The sequence below is a fragment of the Ovis aries genome, chromosome 5 (assembly GCF_016772045.2).
Source record: "Ovis aries strain OAR_USU_Benz2616 breed Rambouillet chromosome 5, ARS-UI_Ramb_v3.0, whole genome shotgun sequence".
Classification (NCBI taxonomy): domain Eukaryota; kingdom Metazoa; phylum Chordata; class Mammalia; order Artiodactyla; family Bovidae; genus Ovis; species Ovis aries.
The window spans coordinates 60,359,863-60,380,283 of record NC_056058.1 but is presented as its reverse complement, the minus strand read 5'-3'; the positions used below and the strand labels follow the sequence as shown (position 1 = coordinate 60,380,283).

At 43.8% G+C, this 20,421-nt stretch overlaps 1 protein-coding gene across 1 annotated transcript in view; it reads left to right on the top strand.

Moving 5' to 3' along the window:
• Positions 1-20,421, top strand: part of SLC36A2 (solute carrier family 36 member 2) — a 75,904-nt gene that overhangs the window by 40,509 nt on the left and 14,974 nt on the right. The window contains exons 3-9 of the mRNA XM_027970428.3: positions 2,097-3,390; positions 4,096-6,462; positions 10,839-10,929; positions 11,820-11,908; positions 12,442-12,537; positions 16,196-16,280; positions 20,147-20,362. Of these exons, the coding sequence (XP_027826229.1) occupies positions 6,299-6,462; positions 10,839-10,929; positions 11,820-11,908; positions 12,442-12,537; positions 16,196-16,280; positions 20,147-20,362 (741 nt within the window). The 5' untranslated portion in view covers positions 2,097-3,390; positions 4,096-6,298. The remainder of the gene's footprint in view (positions 1-2,096; positions 3,391-4,095; positions 6,463-10,838; positions 10,930-11,819; positions 11,909-12,441; positions 12,538-16,195; positions 16,281-20,146; positions 20,363-20,421) is intronic.

The following is a 20,421-nucleotide window of genomic DNA, read 5'->3' as shown; positions in this document are numbered from 1 at the left end:
GGCATCTTTGTCTGGCTCCAGATTTTAGTAGGAAGGTTTTCAGTTTTTCACTATTGAGTATTCTATTTGTTGTGGGTTTGTCATAAATAGTTTTATTATGTTGAGATATGTTCCTCTCTACCCACTTTGGTGAGAGTTTTTATCATGAATGGATGTTGAATTTTTAGCAAATGCTTTTCCTGCATCTATTGAGATTATCGTGGTTTTTGTCATCTTTTTTTTTTTTAATGTGGTACATCACAACAATTGATTTGTGTATATTGAACCATCCTGGTGACCCTGGGATGGCTCCAATTTGGTCAGGTGCGTGATATTTTTTTATGTGTTATTGGACTGAGTTTGCTAATATTTTATTGAGACATTTTGCATCTATATTCATCAAAGATATTGGCCTATAACACCCTGGCTCATATGGTAAAAAATCTGCCTGCAATGTGAGAGACCCAAGTTTGATCCCTAGGTTGGGAAGATCCCCTGGAGAAGGGAATGGCTACCCACTATTCTTGCCTGGAGAATTTCATGGACAGAAGAGCCTGGTTGGCTACATATAGTCCATGGAGTTACAAAGAGTGGGACAGGACTGAGCCACTAACACTTTCATTCTTATTTTCAAAATATTTGATTTTGCTGCAGAAATAGCATATATATCTTTGAAAATCAAAACATTTAAAATTAAAACAAAATTTTCCACCCATAGGTCTCCACCTATACTTCTACAGTATAGAAGGAACTATTATAAATTCTTTCAGACCTTTTTTGAGCATATATGAACATGGATATAATGTGTATGTCTTTGTCCATTCACTCTGCTACATGAAATGCCTCAGATGAGGTGGCTTATAATAACACAATTTTATTTGTCATAATTTTACAGGCTGGAACACCAAGATCAGAGTAGTAGCTTGGTCAGGTGAGGACCTTCTTGTGGATTGTGATTTCTCATTTTGTCTTGGGTTACTTTTCCAAAAGTATTAATCTCATTCATGAAGCCTCCACCCTCATAACCTAATCATCTCTTAAAGGCCATATATGCTAGTATCATCACATTGGGCATTAAGATTTTAATATATGAATTTCAGAGGGATACAAACATTCAAACCAAAGCAGTGTATATGTTTGTATGTGTATTTTCTATGTTTGCATGTTAGTCTGTGATTCTGTGTATATGTGGTTTCCTTCTTATTTTTAGAAAAATGATATATTTAATGTGTTGAGCATTTCATATTTCACAATAATATTTCCTGAACATGCCTCCATGTTAGCATATACAGATATATTTCAGTTTCTTTAACAAGTGAAGAGAGTTGGACCATAAAGAAGGCTGAGCACTGAAGAACTGATGCTTTCACATTGTGGTGCTGGAGAAGACTCTTGAGAATCCCTTGGACAACAAGGAGATCAAACCAGTCAGTCCTAAAGGAAATCAGTCCTGAATATTCATTGGAAGGACTGATGCTGAAACTGAAGTTCCAATACTTTGGCCACCTGATGTGAAGAACTGACTCATTGGAAAAGACCCTGATGCTGGGAAAGATTGAGGGTAGGAGGAGAAAAGGCCTACAGAGGATGAGATGGTTCAATGGCATCATTGACTCAATGGACATGAGTTTGAGCAAACCTCAGGAGATAGTGAAGGACAAGGAAGCCTGGCATGCTGCAGTCCATGGGATTGCAGAGTTGGATACAACTGAGCGATTGAATAACAATTGTCTGAATTAAGTATTTGAAAGGATAATTTCCATAGGTAACTTACGTGAACTGGGCTGGAGTGTTAGTTGGATGGATAGTTGGAAACTGGCAATCTGTTGCTCCTTTTTTTTTTTTTTAAAGCTTTGTTTCCTATTTGTTGGTTTGTCAGGACAAACCTGCTACTAATTATGTACTAATTATGTGGTGGACCAGTGTATTGTCTGTGAGCTTAACTCCTCTAGGTGTCACTGTAGAGTTCTTGCAGCTCTTTTACCTGTCTTGATTTTTCCCTCTGGTAGTCTAAGACCACAGTGGGTGCTCAGATCATTCAGTGGCCAGCTGTTAAATGTGGTTCCCCAGAGGAACAAGTTCTTTCTTAAAAACTAAATAACTGGGTTTCCCTACAGGACTGCTACATGGTATGAGGACTTACCTCCACCACTCCTGTAAGTTTCTCACTGCCTGAGAAAGTCATTGCTGGCCAGGAGGAGATGTCCCTTTTTTTCTTCAGAGCTGAAAACTTGTGCAACATTTCCACTTTTATTCTGACAGACTCAATTAAAGTAGCCAATTCAACAGGAAATCAACAGGCCAATCTCCTACCTAATCACTCAGTCTAAACCTACTCAGTGTTTTTCAACTGAGGCAATCCACATTCTCTTCCAAAACTAAGATCAAGCAAAACCTACTCCCCACAGCGAGGAATTTATCCACCACCAAATAAAACAGGATCACCAGCCAATAATGGGAGATCGAAGATCCAGGAGAGTTTTACCCAAATTGTCTGGACACACCAAAAGAGGCAGACAGGCATGAGGGGCCTCTGCTAGTACCAAGACTCTGGACCCTCATAGAGTTCAGTCCAAGGAGAAAAGCCTTCTCTGAATCCTTTCATGGTCACCAGAACTGATGACTGAAAGAAAAATGCACAATGTCAAAGCTGTGAGTTAGGTTTGATTCTGGGACCTTACTGAGGACTATAGCCCAGGAGACAGCCTCTCAGATACTTCTGAGGAACTGATCCAAAGAGATAAGGGAGGAGGAGCCAGGATATATGAGTTTTTCCTGCTGGAAAAAAACATACACAAACATCAAAAGACTACTGCTAATCACAAAAAAAAACACATTCCAAGTTAAAATTTTTAGTATTTTTCTTTGGATTGGAAGATATGAGAAACTGAGTTCATTGAAATTATTCTTTAGATATGCATCTTAAGTATCTAGACCCAAGTCAAAGTACAGAATGCTTCCTGAATTTCCTTCAGGGGTGCAGTCAGTGGGCGATTGCACTGGCTAATGGCCTAATCCTTGTAGAACTGGAATGGCAGGCCTGAAAATTCATTTGGAAATTTGATTTACATAAGGAACCCCAAAGTCTTGAAACACATAAACTATGTAAGTTGAAGAGTATTTTTTGTTTGTTTAACTTTGGAGTTTCTACTATGCACTGTGGTTTAGTCACTAAGTCATGTCTGACTCTTTTGTAACTTCATGAACTATAGCCCAACAGGCTTCTCTGTCCATGGGATTTTCCATGAATCCTGGAATGGTTTACCATTTCCTACTACAGGCGATCTTCCTGATCCAGGAATTGAACCCACATCTCCTGCATCTCCTGCATTGGCAGGCAGATTCTTTACCACTGCACCACCTGAGTGGAACTCCAACTCTGGCCAGTATGAGAACCACCTGGGAAACTTGGTAAAAATACAAAGGCCCAAATTCTCCCTACTTCAATAAGTGTGGATCTCTGTGCACTTTATTATCTCCCTAAATGATTCTGATAATACTCCAAGTTTACAAGCTGCCGTAAAAAACTGAAAAAAGGGTTCTCTGTTTACTCTAAAGGGTCATAAAAAATTTTCACTATTTAAATCCCATTTGTTCCACCCTCTATGGAGACATCAAGCAGTTTAGACTGTCCTCACTTAAGTTGTCTGGGTCCCAACCCAAGGGAAGCTGGGCTTGCATCTCAGCATCCACTGGGAATGAAAAGCCCAGACCCTGGGGTCCTCAGTTCCTTGGAGGTCCTCTCTAATCTAGTACCTATTTCTCCAAGGGGGGAAGAGGAGCAGTACCTTTCCCAGGATGGCAGCAACTTTATGGTAGAGCTGTAGTGGAGGCCAGAGCTACTTATGCCTGGGCCAGTGTTAGAAAGGTGTATTTTGGAGGCTCCATCCTGGAAGAGTCCCTCTTGCTGGCTGACGGCTAGTACAAGTTGAAAGACTGCAGGCAGTGCCCTGCAAGTTTTCTTTTAAGCAGTGATATCTGGGAAGGGACCTAGCCAAATTCTGATTATTCAGTCAGCCCTGTTTTCAATAGCTTGAAGATTAACTCAGGGTTCTTCTCACAACTTGGAGAGAAAAGCAAGAACTAGTCTTTTTTTTTTTTTTTTTTTTGCCTCAGCACAACTTGTAGGATCTTACTTCACCAAAGACCAGGAATTGAACATGGGGCCAGCGCAGTGAAAGCATGGAGTCCTAACCGCTGGACCACCAGGGAAGTCCCTGAAACTAGTCGTATATCTGAACATCTCAAGGTTCTTGACAGTCTTACTGATCCTGTGGCCTGAGCAAGAACAAAGGTCTATCGGTGGATGAGATGGAATCTCAGTGCTATCCTGGACTGTAAAATCACTATGGATGGTGACTGCAGCCATGAAATTAGAGGACAGTTGCTTCTTGGCAGGAAATCTATGACAAACCTAGACAATGTGTTGAAAAGCAAAGACATTCCTTTGCCAACAAAGGTCCATATATTCAAGGCTATGGTCTTTCCATATGGTTGTGAGAGCTGGACCAATAAACAAGGCAGAGTGCCTTAGAATTTATGCTTTCAAACTGTGGTGCTGGAGAAGACTTGAGAGTCCCTTGGACAGCAAGGAGAAATCAACCCTGAATATTCATTGGAAGGACTGATGCTGATGCTCCAATACTTTGGTCCCCTGATGCAAACAGCCAACTCACTGGAAAAGACCCTGATGCTGAGAAAGACTGAAGACAGAAGGATGAGATGGCTGGATGGCATCACCAATGCAATGGACATGAACTTGGGCAAACTCCAGGAGATGATGAGGGACAGGAAGGCCTGGCATGCTGCAATCCATGGGGCCACAAAGAGTCAGACATGACTGGATGACTGAACAACAGCAATAAGCAGACCAGAGGGTGCGTCCTGCCCGCACGCAGGCCAGGAGCACTGCCACGTAATGGTGCCAGATGAGTGAACAGAGGATGTTTCTCAAACCGTGGTGAGTGTTTCTGTTGATTCAGGGCGAGAAACTTGAAGGGGTGGGGCCAGGATTCAATCCAAATGTTCAGGGTAGTGGTCAAAGCTTAGAGTTTGGGGTCTGCTGAGGATTTGCCGTGGCTGTGGGCAAGCTATTCTTTACTTCCCTAAGCCTCAGTTTCCACATCTGTAAAAACAAAATAACAGTGCTACCCAGAGAAGTAGATAGGCTTTGTGGAGTCTGAAGTTTATACCACTGGGAAGGGGGTTGGGATAGCAGTTACCAGTGGAGAGAGCCTCCTTAAGAAAAAGATCACAAAATTACAAATTCAAAATTGCATGTAGGACCTTGGAAAGGGTACCATGTAAGGGAGGAACCCAGACAAATATGTTTCAGATGCTACCAGTTGGCTGTAGGATCACCTAAATAAAGCTCATGGCACATGAGATAATTATGTAGAGAATGGTATGGCTTGAGCAAAGTGCTGTAATTTTGAGGGAGGAGGAAATTTTGGCCCATTCATCTGTCACTGAAGCAGAGATAATGACAGAGAATGGAACACAAGAGAAACCTCCAAAGCCTTCTTTAGCCGCACAGTTCTGTTTGATGGTCACGTGACTTTAGGCATCTCACTCCCTCAGGGTTGAGGAATCTCTGCCTCTCTGACCCTTTCTGAAAGAATCCTCCTCTCTCCCTGAATCCTCACAAAAGCTAAGAAGTAGTTAGAGGTGAGTAAGTGAGGTTCCTTTTTTTCCCAGCTTAATAAAGGGGAGCTCCTAGAAGGATGCCTTACAGCAGATATGCAGCCAGTGGGAAGTGGGGCCCCTGCCCCTGTGGAGGTGGAGAAGGGTAGGTGTTTTCTTGGAGGTAGACATGGGTTATTGGCTAAAAAACTGGATGGATGTGTTGAGCTCTCATCCCTACTCTGTCACTTTTTTACTTATGTGACCTTAGGCAGGTCCTTTTAGTTCAGAGCCTGATTTCCTCACTATTTAATGTATAGGACTAAGTGAGAAAATATAGGGAAAGTGCTTAGAAGAGCATCTATCCTTTAGAGAAATGCTTAAAAATATTAGTCCTCAAAATGATCAGTATTATAGTTGCTGTTGCCACTACTGTTGTTAGGTAAGCAGGAATGACTCCCTTCCCAGACCCCTTCCCTCCCCTCCTTTCCTCCCCAGTCTGGGGATTGTTCGTCTTCCCTGGGTTTCTTCAGGCAGGAGGCACACCCTCCGGGGGAGGTGGGCGGGGCCTCTTTCCCACTTGGCCGGAGCCTGCAAAAAGGCGCAAGCCGCAGAGCTGGGGTTTTGCACCTGACTGGACACCTTCCTGCTCAGTGCTCCCCCTCCATCACCGGGAGCCCTCTCTTTCTGAACAGCCATGTCCATGGCAAAGAGTGCCAGGGATCCCCAGGAAGCTGTTGACCTCAATCTGGACCTCAGGTCCCCTCCTGAAAGTGCCAATAAGCTGCCGAACACAGACTCCAGTTTCTTGGATGGAAGCCCTTCCGAGTCACCCAGCTTGGAGACGACCAAGGGCATAACGTGAGTGCTCTTTACTGCCATCTCCATTTCTGTCTTCCAGTCTGGAAGCTTGTAGTGGCAAGAACCCCGAGAAGGGTGTTGACCCCCAATGCATTGTGCACATGGGGAGACCAAGGCTGCAAGAAATGCAGTCAGAGGCTGAATCAACTTGAGAACTTAAAGGGGCAGGAGGGGAGACTGTCAGAAAGCCCTCAGGATATAGTGATCTATCCCCCAACACAGGCACATGGGGAAACTAAGGCACCTTATCCCAGGCCACGCCCTGGCTCGTTGATAGGATGGGATTGGAATCCAGTACTGGCCCTAGAGTCTGTGTTTGTTTGCTTGTTTTTAACTGAAGTACAGCCCTAAAGTCAGTTTATTTTATTTTTATTGAAGTGTAGCCCTTGAGCCAGTTTTGCTTCTGGCTGGCCCTGATAATGTCTGGGAGGGAGGCAGAATCCCCAGCTTCTTGGTGTAGAAGGTGACCCTTGAGCTAAAACCACAGACAACCAAGCATTGCCTCCTCCCTGCAGTTACCCGGCCTCTTATTTCAACTGAGAACTGCAGTGACAACATCAGAAGCACAGTATGTAGAAGAGTCTAGTTTCTTCCACCTTCCTGGGTCTGTGTGGGGGGAAGGGGAGATCTCTGGCAAGGCTTTCAAACCACAACAAGGAGGGATGTACTCAAAGCAGGGAAACCAAGCTACAGGCTCCAGCTCCCTTCCTCTCCACCCTTCAAGCAGCATGGCTAGTGGCTGATGGGCATGGTGGTAAAGATCCTGCAACTTTATGAAGAAAACGTTGACTCTGTCGGTATAGTAGAAAGGACATATGCATCCAAGAAGGTCTGCTCCTTCTTTTTCTAAGCCTCAGTTTATCCCCATATGCAAAATAGGGATATACTGGTGGCAATGTGAATTTAAGGAGGGTGGCTGTGGAAATTAAATCTGAAAGGTTGAATGTTGTAGGGGTATGGGACAGTGTACAGCAAAGAGGGAGAAGTCATGATAAAGGGGCAGGCAAAGCTGCTCCCATGCCACCCTGCAGGACGATTCAGGGATGGACACAATGACCGACATTATGACATGGTTAACTTGCCCCAGGACTAGTCCTGGGAATTGCTAAGAATTCGCAGTACTGAGAGTGAGCCCTTCAGGACTTGGGACCATCCACTGCTGAGGTGGGGTATTTCAGAGTTTTTATTATTTAAAAAAATTTTTTTTCCACACCATGGGATATATGAGACCTTAGTTCCTCAACCAGGGATTGAACCTCAAGCCTCTAATTGGAAGCAAAGTCTTAACCACTGGACCACCAGGGAAGTCCCTGTTCAGTTCAGTTCAGTTCAGTCATTCTGTCATGTCCGACTCTTTGTGACCCCATGAACCGCTGCACGCCAGGCCTCCCTATCCATCACCAAATGCCGGAGTCTACCCAAACCCATGTCTATTGAGTCGGTGATGTCATCCAATCATTTCATCCTCTGTCGTCCCCTTCTCCTCCTGCCCTCAGTCTTTTCCAGCATCAGGGTCTTTTCAAATGAGTCAGCTCTTCGCATCAGGTGGCCAAAGTGTTGGAGTTTCAGCTTCAATATCAGTCCTTCCAATGAACACTCAGGACTGATCTCCTTTAGAATGGACTGGTTGGAAGTCCCTGAGGTGGGGTATTTCTCAATCAGAGACCTTGAGGGAACCAGTTAGCTCTTATCTCCTGAGCTAAAACATAGTTTAATGGTAATTTTAGCTATGTAAGAATCAAAAATATAAAGCAAGTCAGAACTTGCTCCTAATTTGGAGGGAGGTAATAAACAGGTCAAGTAAGTATGGTACCTGTGGAGTACATTCACCTGGGTTTGAATTCCCACTTGAGCTACTTACCAGCCAGAGCAAGTGATAGAACTTCTCAGTACTCTAGACTCTCCCCTGTGAAATAACAGTCAGCTCCTCCCAGGTTGGGAGGACATCGTGGAGGAAACCCCCAAGTGCAATACCTGCAAGCTGACTGCCACAACTGTAATGATATTCCAGAGTCACCAAAGGAGTTAGGACTAGCACCCAGGTCTCCTGCCTCCCAGCCCAGTGCTTTGCACAGTTCACCACATTATTAAGTTGCCTGAGTGGTCTAAAGTTAAATTCTGATTTCCTAAGTCCTTTAGATAGAAATTTCCAAGTGACCCATTGACCGTGGTTGCCAAACAAACCCATCATTGGAGAGCCATGGGGTGCAGTGCTCTGTCAGCGATGTTGACACCCACAGGGTGAGAGAAAAGCATGCAAAGACTCTCCCACCCTCTTTCTTCCCCCCGCAGTTTTTCTCTTTAACCCTTAACAAGTCAATGGGCAGTTCCTCAGGAAGCTACAGGATTCAGGGATTAATATAAAGATACAAGTGTTTGGGAGAGGTCTTTCAAAAAATACCATTCCTCCTAATGTTTATAGAGGCTTAGCAAAACAGACATACTGCCTACGATAACACGGCTAGTTAAAAAGCCTTGGGTTTTTTGTTTGTTTGTTTGTTTGTTTGTTTTTGGCCAGGCTATGTACACCAAGATCTGGTTGGGATCTTGGTTCCCCAACCAGGGGTTGAACCCAAGCCCCCTCCAATGGAAGCATGGAGTCTTAACCACTGGACTACCACGGAAGTCCAGCCTTGGGTTTTAATCCCTAATTTGTCCAACCCAGGAGACCAGGCTTTTTCCAGAGTACTTCTGCCATTTTGCACAATAAGTCTCCTTACTGGAAGGCTCTCATGAGAAAGTGCTGAAGTTTCTCAACTTGTAAGCCCGATACTCAATTTAACCTGGTCTAGCTTCCCTGGTGGCTCAGAGGTTAAAGAATCTGCCTCCAATGTGGGAGACCTAGGTTCAATCCCTGGGTCAGGAAAATCCCCTGGAGAAGGAAGTGGCAAGCCACTCCAGTATTCTTGCCTGGAGAATCCCATGGACGGAGGAGCCTGGTAGGCTACAGTCCACAGGGTTGCAAAGAGTCGAACACGACTGAGTGACTTCACTTTCACTTTCTTTTTCAAAGAGCTATGAAGGTTGTTAATTCACCATCAAAGAGAGTATATATTTCTCCCTAATGGTTTACACCTTGTCTTCTGGACTACCTTCGCATTCTGTCTTAAAGAAAGTTCTGAAATTTGGGTTTTGTTTTGTTGGAGGTAGGAGGAGACTTGCCATTCCCCAGTTTGATGTCCTGGCCTGAGGGGAAAAAAAAATTCCTCTGGAGCCCAAACCCAAAATTACCCTGTCCCAGCAGATATCCATCTGGGGGCCCAAGTCACTTGATTTCTTTACCAGAAGTCACATGATTTCTGCTTTCTGCCTCCCCTTTCCCCTTTCTTCTGAGTTCAGTTCTGTATCTGCTAATGGGACTGTGACCGTGGGCCCTCTCTGAACCTTAGCTCCCTCCATTATGAAATGGGGCTGTCTCTTTAACTCATCCTTTCCTGGAGACAGCCCAGTAGAAGTAGGGTGAAGAACAGAGACTCAGACAGTTTCTGGGTATATATACCCAGAATATCCTTAGATGGTCAATGGGGCTGCAAAGAGTTGGACGCAACTTAAACGAATTAGCACGCGCACATCCTTAGATAAGTCTATTTTTAAAAATCTCTATTCCTCAGTTTCTTCATCTGCAAAATAAAGGTAATAACCTACTTTCTCATCATCACAAGAAGATTAAATGAGATAATACCTGAAATCCTTAGCATAATGTCTGTTATATATTATAGTAAGTGTTCTAATGGCATATGTTAAGTGTGAGCTGTTAAAACCAATGCGTGCATGCTAAGTCACTTCAGTCATGTCTGATTCTGCAACCCCATGGACTGTAGCCCGCCAGGCTCCTCTGTCCAAGGGATTCTCCAGGCAGCAATGTTGGAGTGGGTTGCCATGCCCTCCTCCAGGGGATCTTCCCAACCCAGGGATCAAACCTGCGTCTCCTGCACTGCAGGCAGATTCTTTACCACTGAGCCACCAAAAAGAAAGAAAGTGAAGTCGCTCAGTCATGTCCGACTCTTTGCAACCCCATGGACTGTGGCCTACCAGGTTCCTCCATCCATGGGATTTTCCAGGCAAGAATACTGGAGTGGGTTGCCATTTCCTTCTCCAGGAGATCTTCCCAACCCAGAGATTGAACCTGGGTCTCCCGCATTGTAGGCAGACACTTCGGAGAAGCCCCTAAAACCAGGATAGTGCAGGGCAAATTGGGATGCTTGGTCACCCTACAAGAGATCCACAGTGCCAGAAAAGACCATGGGGACTGAAATACAGACAGGAGTCTACTTATGGACCAGCTCAATTCAGGCATGGCATGCTGGAATAGGATGCCTGTTGGATCTCCTCACCTCTGTGCACCCACATGCTAATGTCTTTTTCCTCTTCTTTAGAGCATTCCAGACCTTGGTTCACCTGGTGAAAGGTAACATAGGCACAGGGGTCCTGGGACTCCCACTGGCTATGAGGAATGCAGGCATCCTGGTAAGAGGGGCTGCTGAAGGTGGGTTCAGTATAACTGGATGGTAGCTGGGAGTAGGAGGACAGGGTTTACGTGGGCCTACAGTGAGCAATCTTTCTAAAATGCAACTTGGAGTCTAGACATCTAACCTGGGTTTGAATCCTGGCTCTGTCACAGACTTTTCGTGGCCTTAGCGAGTCAGTCTGGAGAAGGCAATGGCACCCCACTCCAGTACTCTTGTCTGGAAAATCCCATGGGCGGAGGAGCCTGGTGGGCTGCAGTCCATGGGGTCACTAGGAGTCGGACACGACTGAGTGACTTCACTTTCACTTTTCACTTTCATGCATTGGAGAAGGAAATGGCAACCCACTCCAGTGTTCTTGCCTGGAGAATCCCAGGGACAGCAGAGCCTGGTGGGCTGCCATCTATGGGGTCACACAGAGTCAGACACACCTGAAGCAACCTAGCAGCAGCAGCAGCAGCAGCGAGTCAGTCATCCACAGTCCAGGTGTCAGTTTCCTCCCTTGTGCAATGCTAGGGTTGGACCATAGCTTGTTTTCCAACTATGCTCTATAGAGCACTAGCTCTCAGGGACACTCAGAACCCACAAGGACCAGAATTCTGAGTCCCTTACTCCCACCACAGCACCTCATTGTAATTGCTTTTTGCACTTTATTGGAGTGCTACTTGAGATCACATTTGAAAGAATACATAACATTGTAAGCCAACTATACTTCAAGAAAGAAAAAAGAAAAGAGAGAATAAATGTTACTGCTAAAAAGGGCTCGCAAACCAGTTTGCTAGAAAGTTCTCTGATTCCTGAATAGTATCTGCGCTACCAAATCTCTCCTCTCCGTGTTACTCACAAACTCATTCTCTCCTCTCTTCCCTTGCCCCTTGGCCTGTCCTCCAGATGGGCCCACTCGGTTTGCTGGCCATGGGGCTCATCTCCTGCCACTGTATGCACATCCTGATCAGGTGTGCCCGGCGCTTCTGCCACAGGTGAGGAAAATAGCATTTTGTCAACTCCCTCAGTACTTGGTTTTCAGGGACATCCCAGAAACATCCCATGTAATAAGATTTCACTTCTTAATTTCCTTCAACAAGGCCCAGAAAAACAGAAAAGCAACTGGGGCAGGGACCTAAGGAGGCTCTGCTGTGTGACTCATTAGCTGTTCTCAGTCAGACCATTGTGCTTATCCAGTTGGCTCATCTGTAAATTGGACATAAACAATCCATGCCTAACTGAGCCTCAGAGAATTGTCATGAGGATCCAATAGAATCATGGAGATGAGAACACCTGTACCCATGCAATATGTGTGTTATTACCCTGGTTATGTAGTCACCGCCCCAACTGACGGGTGAGGAAAACAAGCCATTAGGGCAATACCACCAGGTGTCAAAAGTCTGAACTAGAACTTGGGTGCCTGCCCCAGTTTTCTTTCCATTCAGCTGGGTTCTGCCTTGCTTGACGTTTCAGTATGTGATCTTAGGCTAAACTGCCTCCTGGTAACTGTATGCACTCTCTTCTGCAGGTTCAATAAGCCCTTTATGGATTATGGGGATACAGTGATGCATGGACTAGAAGCCAACCCCAGCGCCTGGCTCCGGAACCACGCACACTGGGGAAGGTATCTTATTCTTGCTTTGCCCAAAGTATGAAGAACATGTGACTGTCGGGGCTGCCCTCTTCCCTGCAAAGTTAGCTCGTGTGATACAGAACAGTGGACTTCACATGAAAGGAGTTCAGTGGCAGTCTGCCTGATCCAGCCTTATTCCTTATGTATACAGAGGGCTCATTCCTTTGCTGTCCAACTTTAATTTCATTCATCTTTTTATTAAACCACATTTATTTAGTTACAGCTGCCTACCAGGCCCTAGAAATACTGTGGAAAACCAGGCAAACAAAGCTTTGCCCTTGCAGAATCCATAGTCCAAGGGAAACACAGACCTTAAACAGTTTAAGACACAAGTTACTTAGTAGTCACTGGGACAAGTACCATGAACGAAGGAAGTACTAGTTGCTCTCAAGCAGGTAAGAAGAGGTATGTGGGTTCAGGTAGACTTCCTAGGATGAAATAGTTGAGATAAGGTTGGATAAAAGGCATTCTTAGGAGTAAGGAATTACCTAGGGGAAAGTGGGCAGAAGTCTGAGGGGCTTTCCAGGAAAAGGACCAAAATATGAAGGTCCTAAAGCAAGAGGGAGAATATGACAGTTTCAGGGTAAAGAAAGACTAGGTGGCTTGATGGCAGATAGGGAGATGGTGCTGAAGATCCAGGGCCCTGTTAAGGTCTACATTTTAGACCCTCTTTAAGGTCTTGTTCTTTTCTTAAAAGCAACCAAGAAATCTTTGGAGGGTTTTAATCAGAGGCTTTCCTGTTTTAATCATATTTGCATTATCTGAAGGTCTATCTGGCTTCTTTAGGAGAATAAATTGTAGGGAAGCAAAAGTATACTTAGGCCCATGAAGGGGCTATTGACAACATCCTGGTGGCAGATGACAGTGAAGGCTGGGTCCAGGCTGGCGGCAGTGGGAATGGAAAAAAGTGAATTTGGTCATTATTTGGATCTTCGGGTTGTGGGGAAAGGAAAGTGCCAAGGTAGACTTCTGGTGACTTCTGTTTTGGATATATGAGCAGTTGCATCAAGTGGGTAGTTATATGTATAGGTTTGAACCTATCTTCATGCAGGAGACACTGAATTGAAGTCATTAGCTATGAAGCCAGGGGACAGAAAGGATCTCTTAGGGAGAAAGTAAATAATGAGAAGAAAATAGACCAAAAAACCAAGACATTGATCCCTTGGTGAGCTCAAGTCTTCCTCCTGCAACTCTCACGTTTTTTGCTTTCAGAGATGGTAGAAAATCAATACCTTCTGTCCCCTGGTTTTTCTTGTTTAGTCACTAAGTCATGTCAAATTCTTTGCAACCCCATGGACTGTAGCCTACCAGGCTCCTCTGTCCATGGGATTTCCCAAGCAAGAATACTGGAGTGGGCTGCCATGCTCTTCTCCAGGGGATCTTGCCTGGGATCAAACCCATGTCTCCTGCATTGCAGATGGATTCTTTACCACTGAGCCACCTGGTAAGCCTCTGTTCTGTGGTACTTGGGACTAAGTCTACTTTTTTGTCTTCATTTTCAGACCTCTCCCCACCTTCTCTACTCTTTTCTGCACATCTCTAGATTATCAAAGTCTCTTTTGAACTGTGATACTCCAAATTGCACTACCTGAGGTGTGCTTTGCCCATGAGCATCATGGGTCTGGTGCCTCTCTTGACCCAAAGCCCCTTCACACATTGCATTATAAATTCAGTCTATGAGCAGACTAGAAAGGTTATGGGATAATTACCAGGATTTTCCCAACTGTGTAACCCAAGAGGAGGCTTTGTCTGTCGAAACCCCTCAGATCCTTCGACTCATTGTTGAGCATATAAGGTAGATTTTCCTGCTCTATTTAAGAACACCACTCCATTAATTATCTCCTCTCCTATAACCTGAACTTCTTTTTGAACTATGAATTCTTCCTCCCAACGTTTAAATGTGTTCCTATATCTCCATCTTAAAAATAAATAAATTAATAAAGCCCCCTGGACCATATACCACCTTCTATCTCATACTCATTTTCTGATTATTTAGCAGATATATACTACTAAATACCTGCAGTGTATTAGGAAGTACTTTAACCACTGTACTTTAACCCACTGTAACTGGGTTTACAGTGAGGAACAAAAGGGGCACCTTCAACACTGGAACTCACACCCTAACTTCATGAAAGAAAAGCTCGCCCTCTGACTTTGCTTCCACACACCCCATCACACCTCCTTCATGCGTCCCCTGGCTCTCCTGTCATAAACTTCTACTAAAGTCCTTTCCACCAATGTCCTAAAAGAAATCCCTGATACACTTTCTTTGCCCCCAGAGAACCTCTCAGAGGCAGTAGGGACAACTGACTGTTCTCTTCTTTGAACGTTTTCTCTACACTTGACTTCTGTTAAGCCCCTTTTCACCTTAGTTTCCCCACCTACCTCTCTGGCCATTACTTTGCAGGCTTTTTTGTTTCTATTCTCCTTTTAAATGTTGATATTCTCTAGGGTTTGGAATGCTGCCTTTTCTTCTTTCTCTGTACACTTTCCAATACTGATTCACCTTCTCAAGGATTTATCCACTACCTGAATAAAGGTATTTTGTCCTTGATCCATTACGTGGATGAATAATTTGTCAATTTCCTGGACAAATCAGCATTTTCAGATCCCAGTATACGGCTGAATGTCTCCTGTAGGAACCTCAAGCTTAACCATTCAAGTACTGAATGTGCCATTCCTCTCCTTCCCTAAAACCTCTTATTCCTTCTGAGTTTCCCTGTTCATTTTGTTGTCCAGGCCAAAAAACTTGGCACTTACCTTAGGTCATTTCCTTTTTCCTTTCCCTGGATGTAGGTGGTCACCAGGGATTACGTTTTTGTTACCTGGTGTCTCTTAAAACACTTTCTGTTCTCTCATTCTAATAACCATGGCTTTGTCCAAGTGGCTGCCCTCTTTCACCTCCGTTATCAGGTCTTCCCACCTGCAGTCTTGGCCCCCAAGTGGACTCTCCACATGGCCGCTGTAGAACTCTGCCTAATGCCTCTGCTGAAACGCTTTTTAATCACTTCCTCCTCACCATCTGCTCCTCCTCCTTATTCCTTTTCTTTCTCTCCTCTTTCTTCCTCTTCCCAAGGGACTCTGTTCAGGTATTGGTTTTTCTAAAAAGGCTGTCTGCTCCCTAATTTAGGTAAATTGTCCTTTTTACCATGGCCTTTAGGACCATGTTAATAAAATAATAAATAAATAAAAATAAAAAGACCATGTTATTTATCATTATTATTATTATTTTTGGTCTATCTCATCCACTAATCTCTCAACCAGTAGAGGACAGGGCCATGTGTTATTTGTCTGTGTATCCTTAGTGCCTAATGTGGTGTCTGGCACTGGTAGGAAAAAGTTTTAATGATCGCTAATAAGCTGACCCTACTGCCTTATATCGGTTAATATCAACACAGAGCTGGGTATGGGGCAAGGTTTCTGACAATGAAGAATTTTACCACTTGCTGAGCTGAGAGTGTGGGGGTGATTGAGAAACATGTTTTTGAAAGAACTATTGTTACATCCCTTCTTACTACCCCATTGTTGATTGTGGTGGCAGGACCAAGGGTGCTGGTCTAGGATCACCAACCCCTGAGGACAGAAGTGGAAATGACAAGTCAATTATTCTTTTATAACAAGTTTTTTCTTTCTCTCTGCTCTCTTTCAGGTATATCGTGAGCTTCTTTCTTATAGTCACCCAGATGGGCTTCTGCTGCGTGTACATTGTGTTTCTGGCTGATAATTTAAAACAGGTAGAGTCTTCTAGAGAAGGTGAGAGGGAAAAAGATCTGCAAAAGGAGGGTCCTCTCTTTTTAGTTGTTCAACAAATGGCTTCTTCTCTTTGGGCCCTAGTGTCCTCATCATGGGGCTTCCCAGGTGGCACAGTGGTAAAGAATCTGTCTGCCAATGCAGGAGATACAAGAAAGGAGAGTTCAGTCCCTGGGTCAGTAAGATCCTCTGGAGAAGGAAATGGCAACCCACTCCAGTATTGTTGCCTGGGAAATCCCATGGACAGAAGAGCCTGGTAGTCTAGTCCATGGGGTCGCAGAGTTAGATAGGACTGAGCATGCATGCACACACATATTTTCACCATACAATGAAGGCTATAGTCCATGGGGTTGCAGAGTTAGATAGGACTGAGCGTGCATGCACACGCATATTCTCATCATACAAAGGAAGGTAAACTAGATGTTATCAGTGAACACAGACTTCCCCCAGTTCACATATCTGCAGATTTCTGTAAGTGGTTACTTTCCCACAGTACCTTTTGTCCAAGAGTTGTCTTAATCATCCTTAACTCTTCTTAAACTGATAACAGCTCTTTTCAAATGATGCCTAATCTTTGGGTCATCTTTATTACCTTTAATTGCTTCATCTTTATGGTTTAACAGTTTTTGTCCCCAAGAAATTCTTTCAATATGACCTAGAGGTTATGTCGTAGCAATTTGAGCAAAATAATATGAGTAGTAAAAGAGATCATCCTTAGTCAATCAATAAGCTTAACAAAGAACACTGTTCTTTAGGCTTTTTTTTTTTTTTTCCTTAATGTAGTATCAGAAATTTGGAAATGTAAGAAAAGAAAAATAGAAGGAAAAAATAGTAAGAATTCAAAGTTAGCTTCTATTATGTGTCAGGTATAATGCTGATCATTTTATAAGCTTTCCCTCATTTAGTTCTCTCCATGGTCTTATCAGGAGCTTCCCTGGTGGCTCAGATGGTAAAGAATCTGCCTGAAATGCGGGAGACCTCGGTTTAATCCCTGGGTTGGGAAGATCCCCTGGAGGAGGGCCTGGCAACCCACTCCAGTGTTCTTGCCTGGAGAATCCCCATGGACAGAGGAGCCCAGCGGGCTACAGTCCATGGGGTTGCAAAGAGTTGGACACAACTGAGTGACTAAGCACACGTGGTCTTATCAGAGTAGGTACTGCAGTTATTCCCATCTTGCAGGTGAGAAAACTGATGCTATGAACTCTATAATTTCTATAAATAGGGTCACAGAGCAAAGGTTAAAAACATAGGCCTTTTAACATCACAGCTCTATCTTTTAAACACTATGCTATACTGCTTCTCAAAGTAAAACAAAAGTATTCTTAATCTAACACTCATTGGTATTGTTTTATTTTTAATGACATTTTGGTTGCCCTTTATTGTGTTTATTTATTACTAGGGAGTTCGAGAATCTTTTCATATATTTATTGGAAGTTTGTATATTTCTTCCTTCTTTTTTTTGGTTGTTGCTGCATGCCGGTTTTCTCTGGTTGTGGGAAGCAGGGGCTAATCTTTGTTGCAGACCACAGGCTTCTTATTGCGGTGGCTCTTCTAGTTGCAGAGCTCAGGCACTAGAGCACAGGTCAGTGCATGCAGCATGCAGGCTGAGTAGTAGTGGCACACGGGCTTAGTTGCTCCATGGCAAGTGGGATTTTCCTGGACCAGGCATCAAACCCGTGTCCACAGCATTAGCAGGCAGATTATTATCCACTATACCACCAGGGAAGTCTTGTTGTTGTCTAAAAGGAGCATTCATTGATTAGCATTTTTCAGTGTTCTTAAAATTTTTTGTATAATTTAAAATTTTTCATTTATCTGGCTACACAGAGTCTTAATTGTGACACATGGGATCTTTGGTCTTCATTGCAGCATGTGGGATCTAGTTCCCTGGCCAGGGATGGAACCCAAGCCCCCTGCATTAGGAGCGAGGAGTCTTAGCCACTGGATCACCAGGAAAGTCTTTAGAATAATTTTTAATAGTTTTATAATTTTCAATCACACTGAAGACTTAATCTTTTATCATCTGATATTTTGTTTCCCTTTGTTTTTCTACCATAATCTGTACAAATCTTTGTATACCTGTTTATTTCTTTAGTAAATGTATATTTTATGTAAAATCACTGGATCAGGGAGTTTGATTTGAAGGCTCTTAATTGCCACGTTGCTGCTCAGAAATCAGTCTTTCATTAGCAGAACTTTGTCAGTCATCTGCCTAGAGACAAGGTGAGCATTGTCTCAAGGACTTTGTAGACTAAGTGGGGATGTGCTCTGAGGCATATGAATAAAGCTAAATATCAATATAATATCTTGGTGCTGGATCAGGACTCCATTAATACCCTGAAGTTGGGCATGCTTAATTGTGGACTAAGGTGCAGAAATGTATGGGAGCAGGAGAAATTGCTGGAGCAAGGGAAGGCTCCCTTGAGAAGATGCATCTGAGCTGGGGCGTTGAAAGGTAGGTTGAAGAAGTGCTGGCGATCAAGGTGGGAGGAGGAATAAACACCTGGAGGCAGGAATGTATGGGACTTTGTCAGGAAAGGCAGTACAAGTGGTTATAGAAGAAGGTGTGGGCCTTAGGAGAGGAAGAGCCTTCACAGTTGAATGAGTCCATTTACGGCAGGCTTTGAATACCTGGCTAATTTTCCAAGTATTTTTCCTATTATAGTAAGGAATCCAAAAAAAACAAGACTTGACAATTGATCTATGTATTCATGAGTTGTTAAATGAAAAGGAGATTTCAAAATAAGAGTATATGGTATAATTACGGTCTTTTAAAAAGGATGTGTGTAATATATGTAATCTGTGATATTGCGCAGAACATGTGTAGATGAATATATTGCAAAGCATTACCATGCTACCTATGGGTACTGAGATTACCATTGCTTCTTCATTTTCTTCTTGCCTAACTCCAGTTTCTAATTGTTCTGCAATGAATTGTGTTGCTTGCGCAATAAGACTGTATCCATTGAGTCATGCTGATTCCAAAGGAGGGTGGGACCCTCCCACCTACCCCCACTTTGCCAGGGGGACAGTGTACAGGGGCTGTTCCATGTTTGCCACAATGACTGGGGGATGCTAATAGCTTCTGTTGGGTGGCATTCAAGGATGTTAAATATCTGCAATGAATGGTCCAATGCTCACAAGGAAGAGTTCTCTCACCCAAAATGTGTTAGTCTAATTAAGAAACAACAATGAGCTGTTTCAGTTGCAAGCAGAAGAAACAGATTCAGTAGAACTTAAGCAGAAAATAAGTTTAGTGGAACAAGATTGGCTAACATCCAAAATGACAGAGAACACTTAAAAAAATGGGTTTCAGAAAAGGACGGGAACAAGAACCAGGCCATCAAGGGAGATGTTGATGGTAGAACTGATGCGCACTCTCCTCAGGGATTCCCTGTCAGAAATAATGTTTGCCCTTTTTCCAGGTCTGCCTTTTGTCATTTGGTATAGATTCAGATTCCAGGGAGAGATGTGAGTGCCCCTGCTTGAGTCAAGGGCCAGTCCTTTGGCTCTGCCACATGATTGTGATTTACAGTCCACCAAGGCTGTATTCAGATGAGAGAGAATGCACCAAAAATAAATCAAAATCAAGAGGAATGGATTCCAGGTTGCCAAAAGCCAATGAAGAGCCACTCTAAGTTTAGGCATTTATGCTTATTAAAGTTATTTCTACAGCTTCTTTTGAGCAAGTATGATGCAAAAGATTTGCAATAAGAAGTCCTAAAGTCACTCTAACTCACTGTAAGACCTGGGCGTGTGAGACATGCCAGCTGTTTGTGAGGGGGTCTGATGATGGGCCAGGCACTGAGCTAATCATGTGGCCATATTGCTCTTCCCATTCCTCTCCCAGGTAGTGGAAGCAGTTAATAGCACAACCAACAACTGCCATTCCGAGACAGTGATTCTGACGCCCACCATGGACTCTCGACTCTACATGCTCACCTTCCTGCCCTTCCTGGTACTGATAGTTCTCATCCGGAACCTCAGGGTCCTGACTATCTTCTCCCTGTTGGCTAACATCACCATGCTGATCAGCTTGATCATCATTGTCCAGTACATCGTCCAGGTTAGCATACCACACTCTGACTCCTCCATTGAGCAGAGCATTTTTATCAATGATAGACT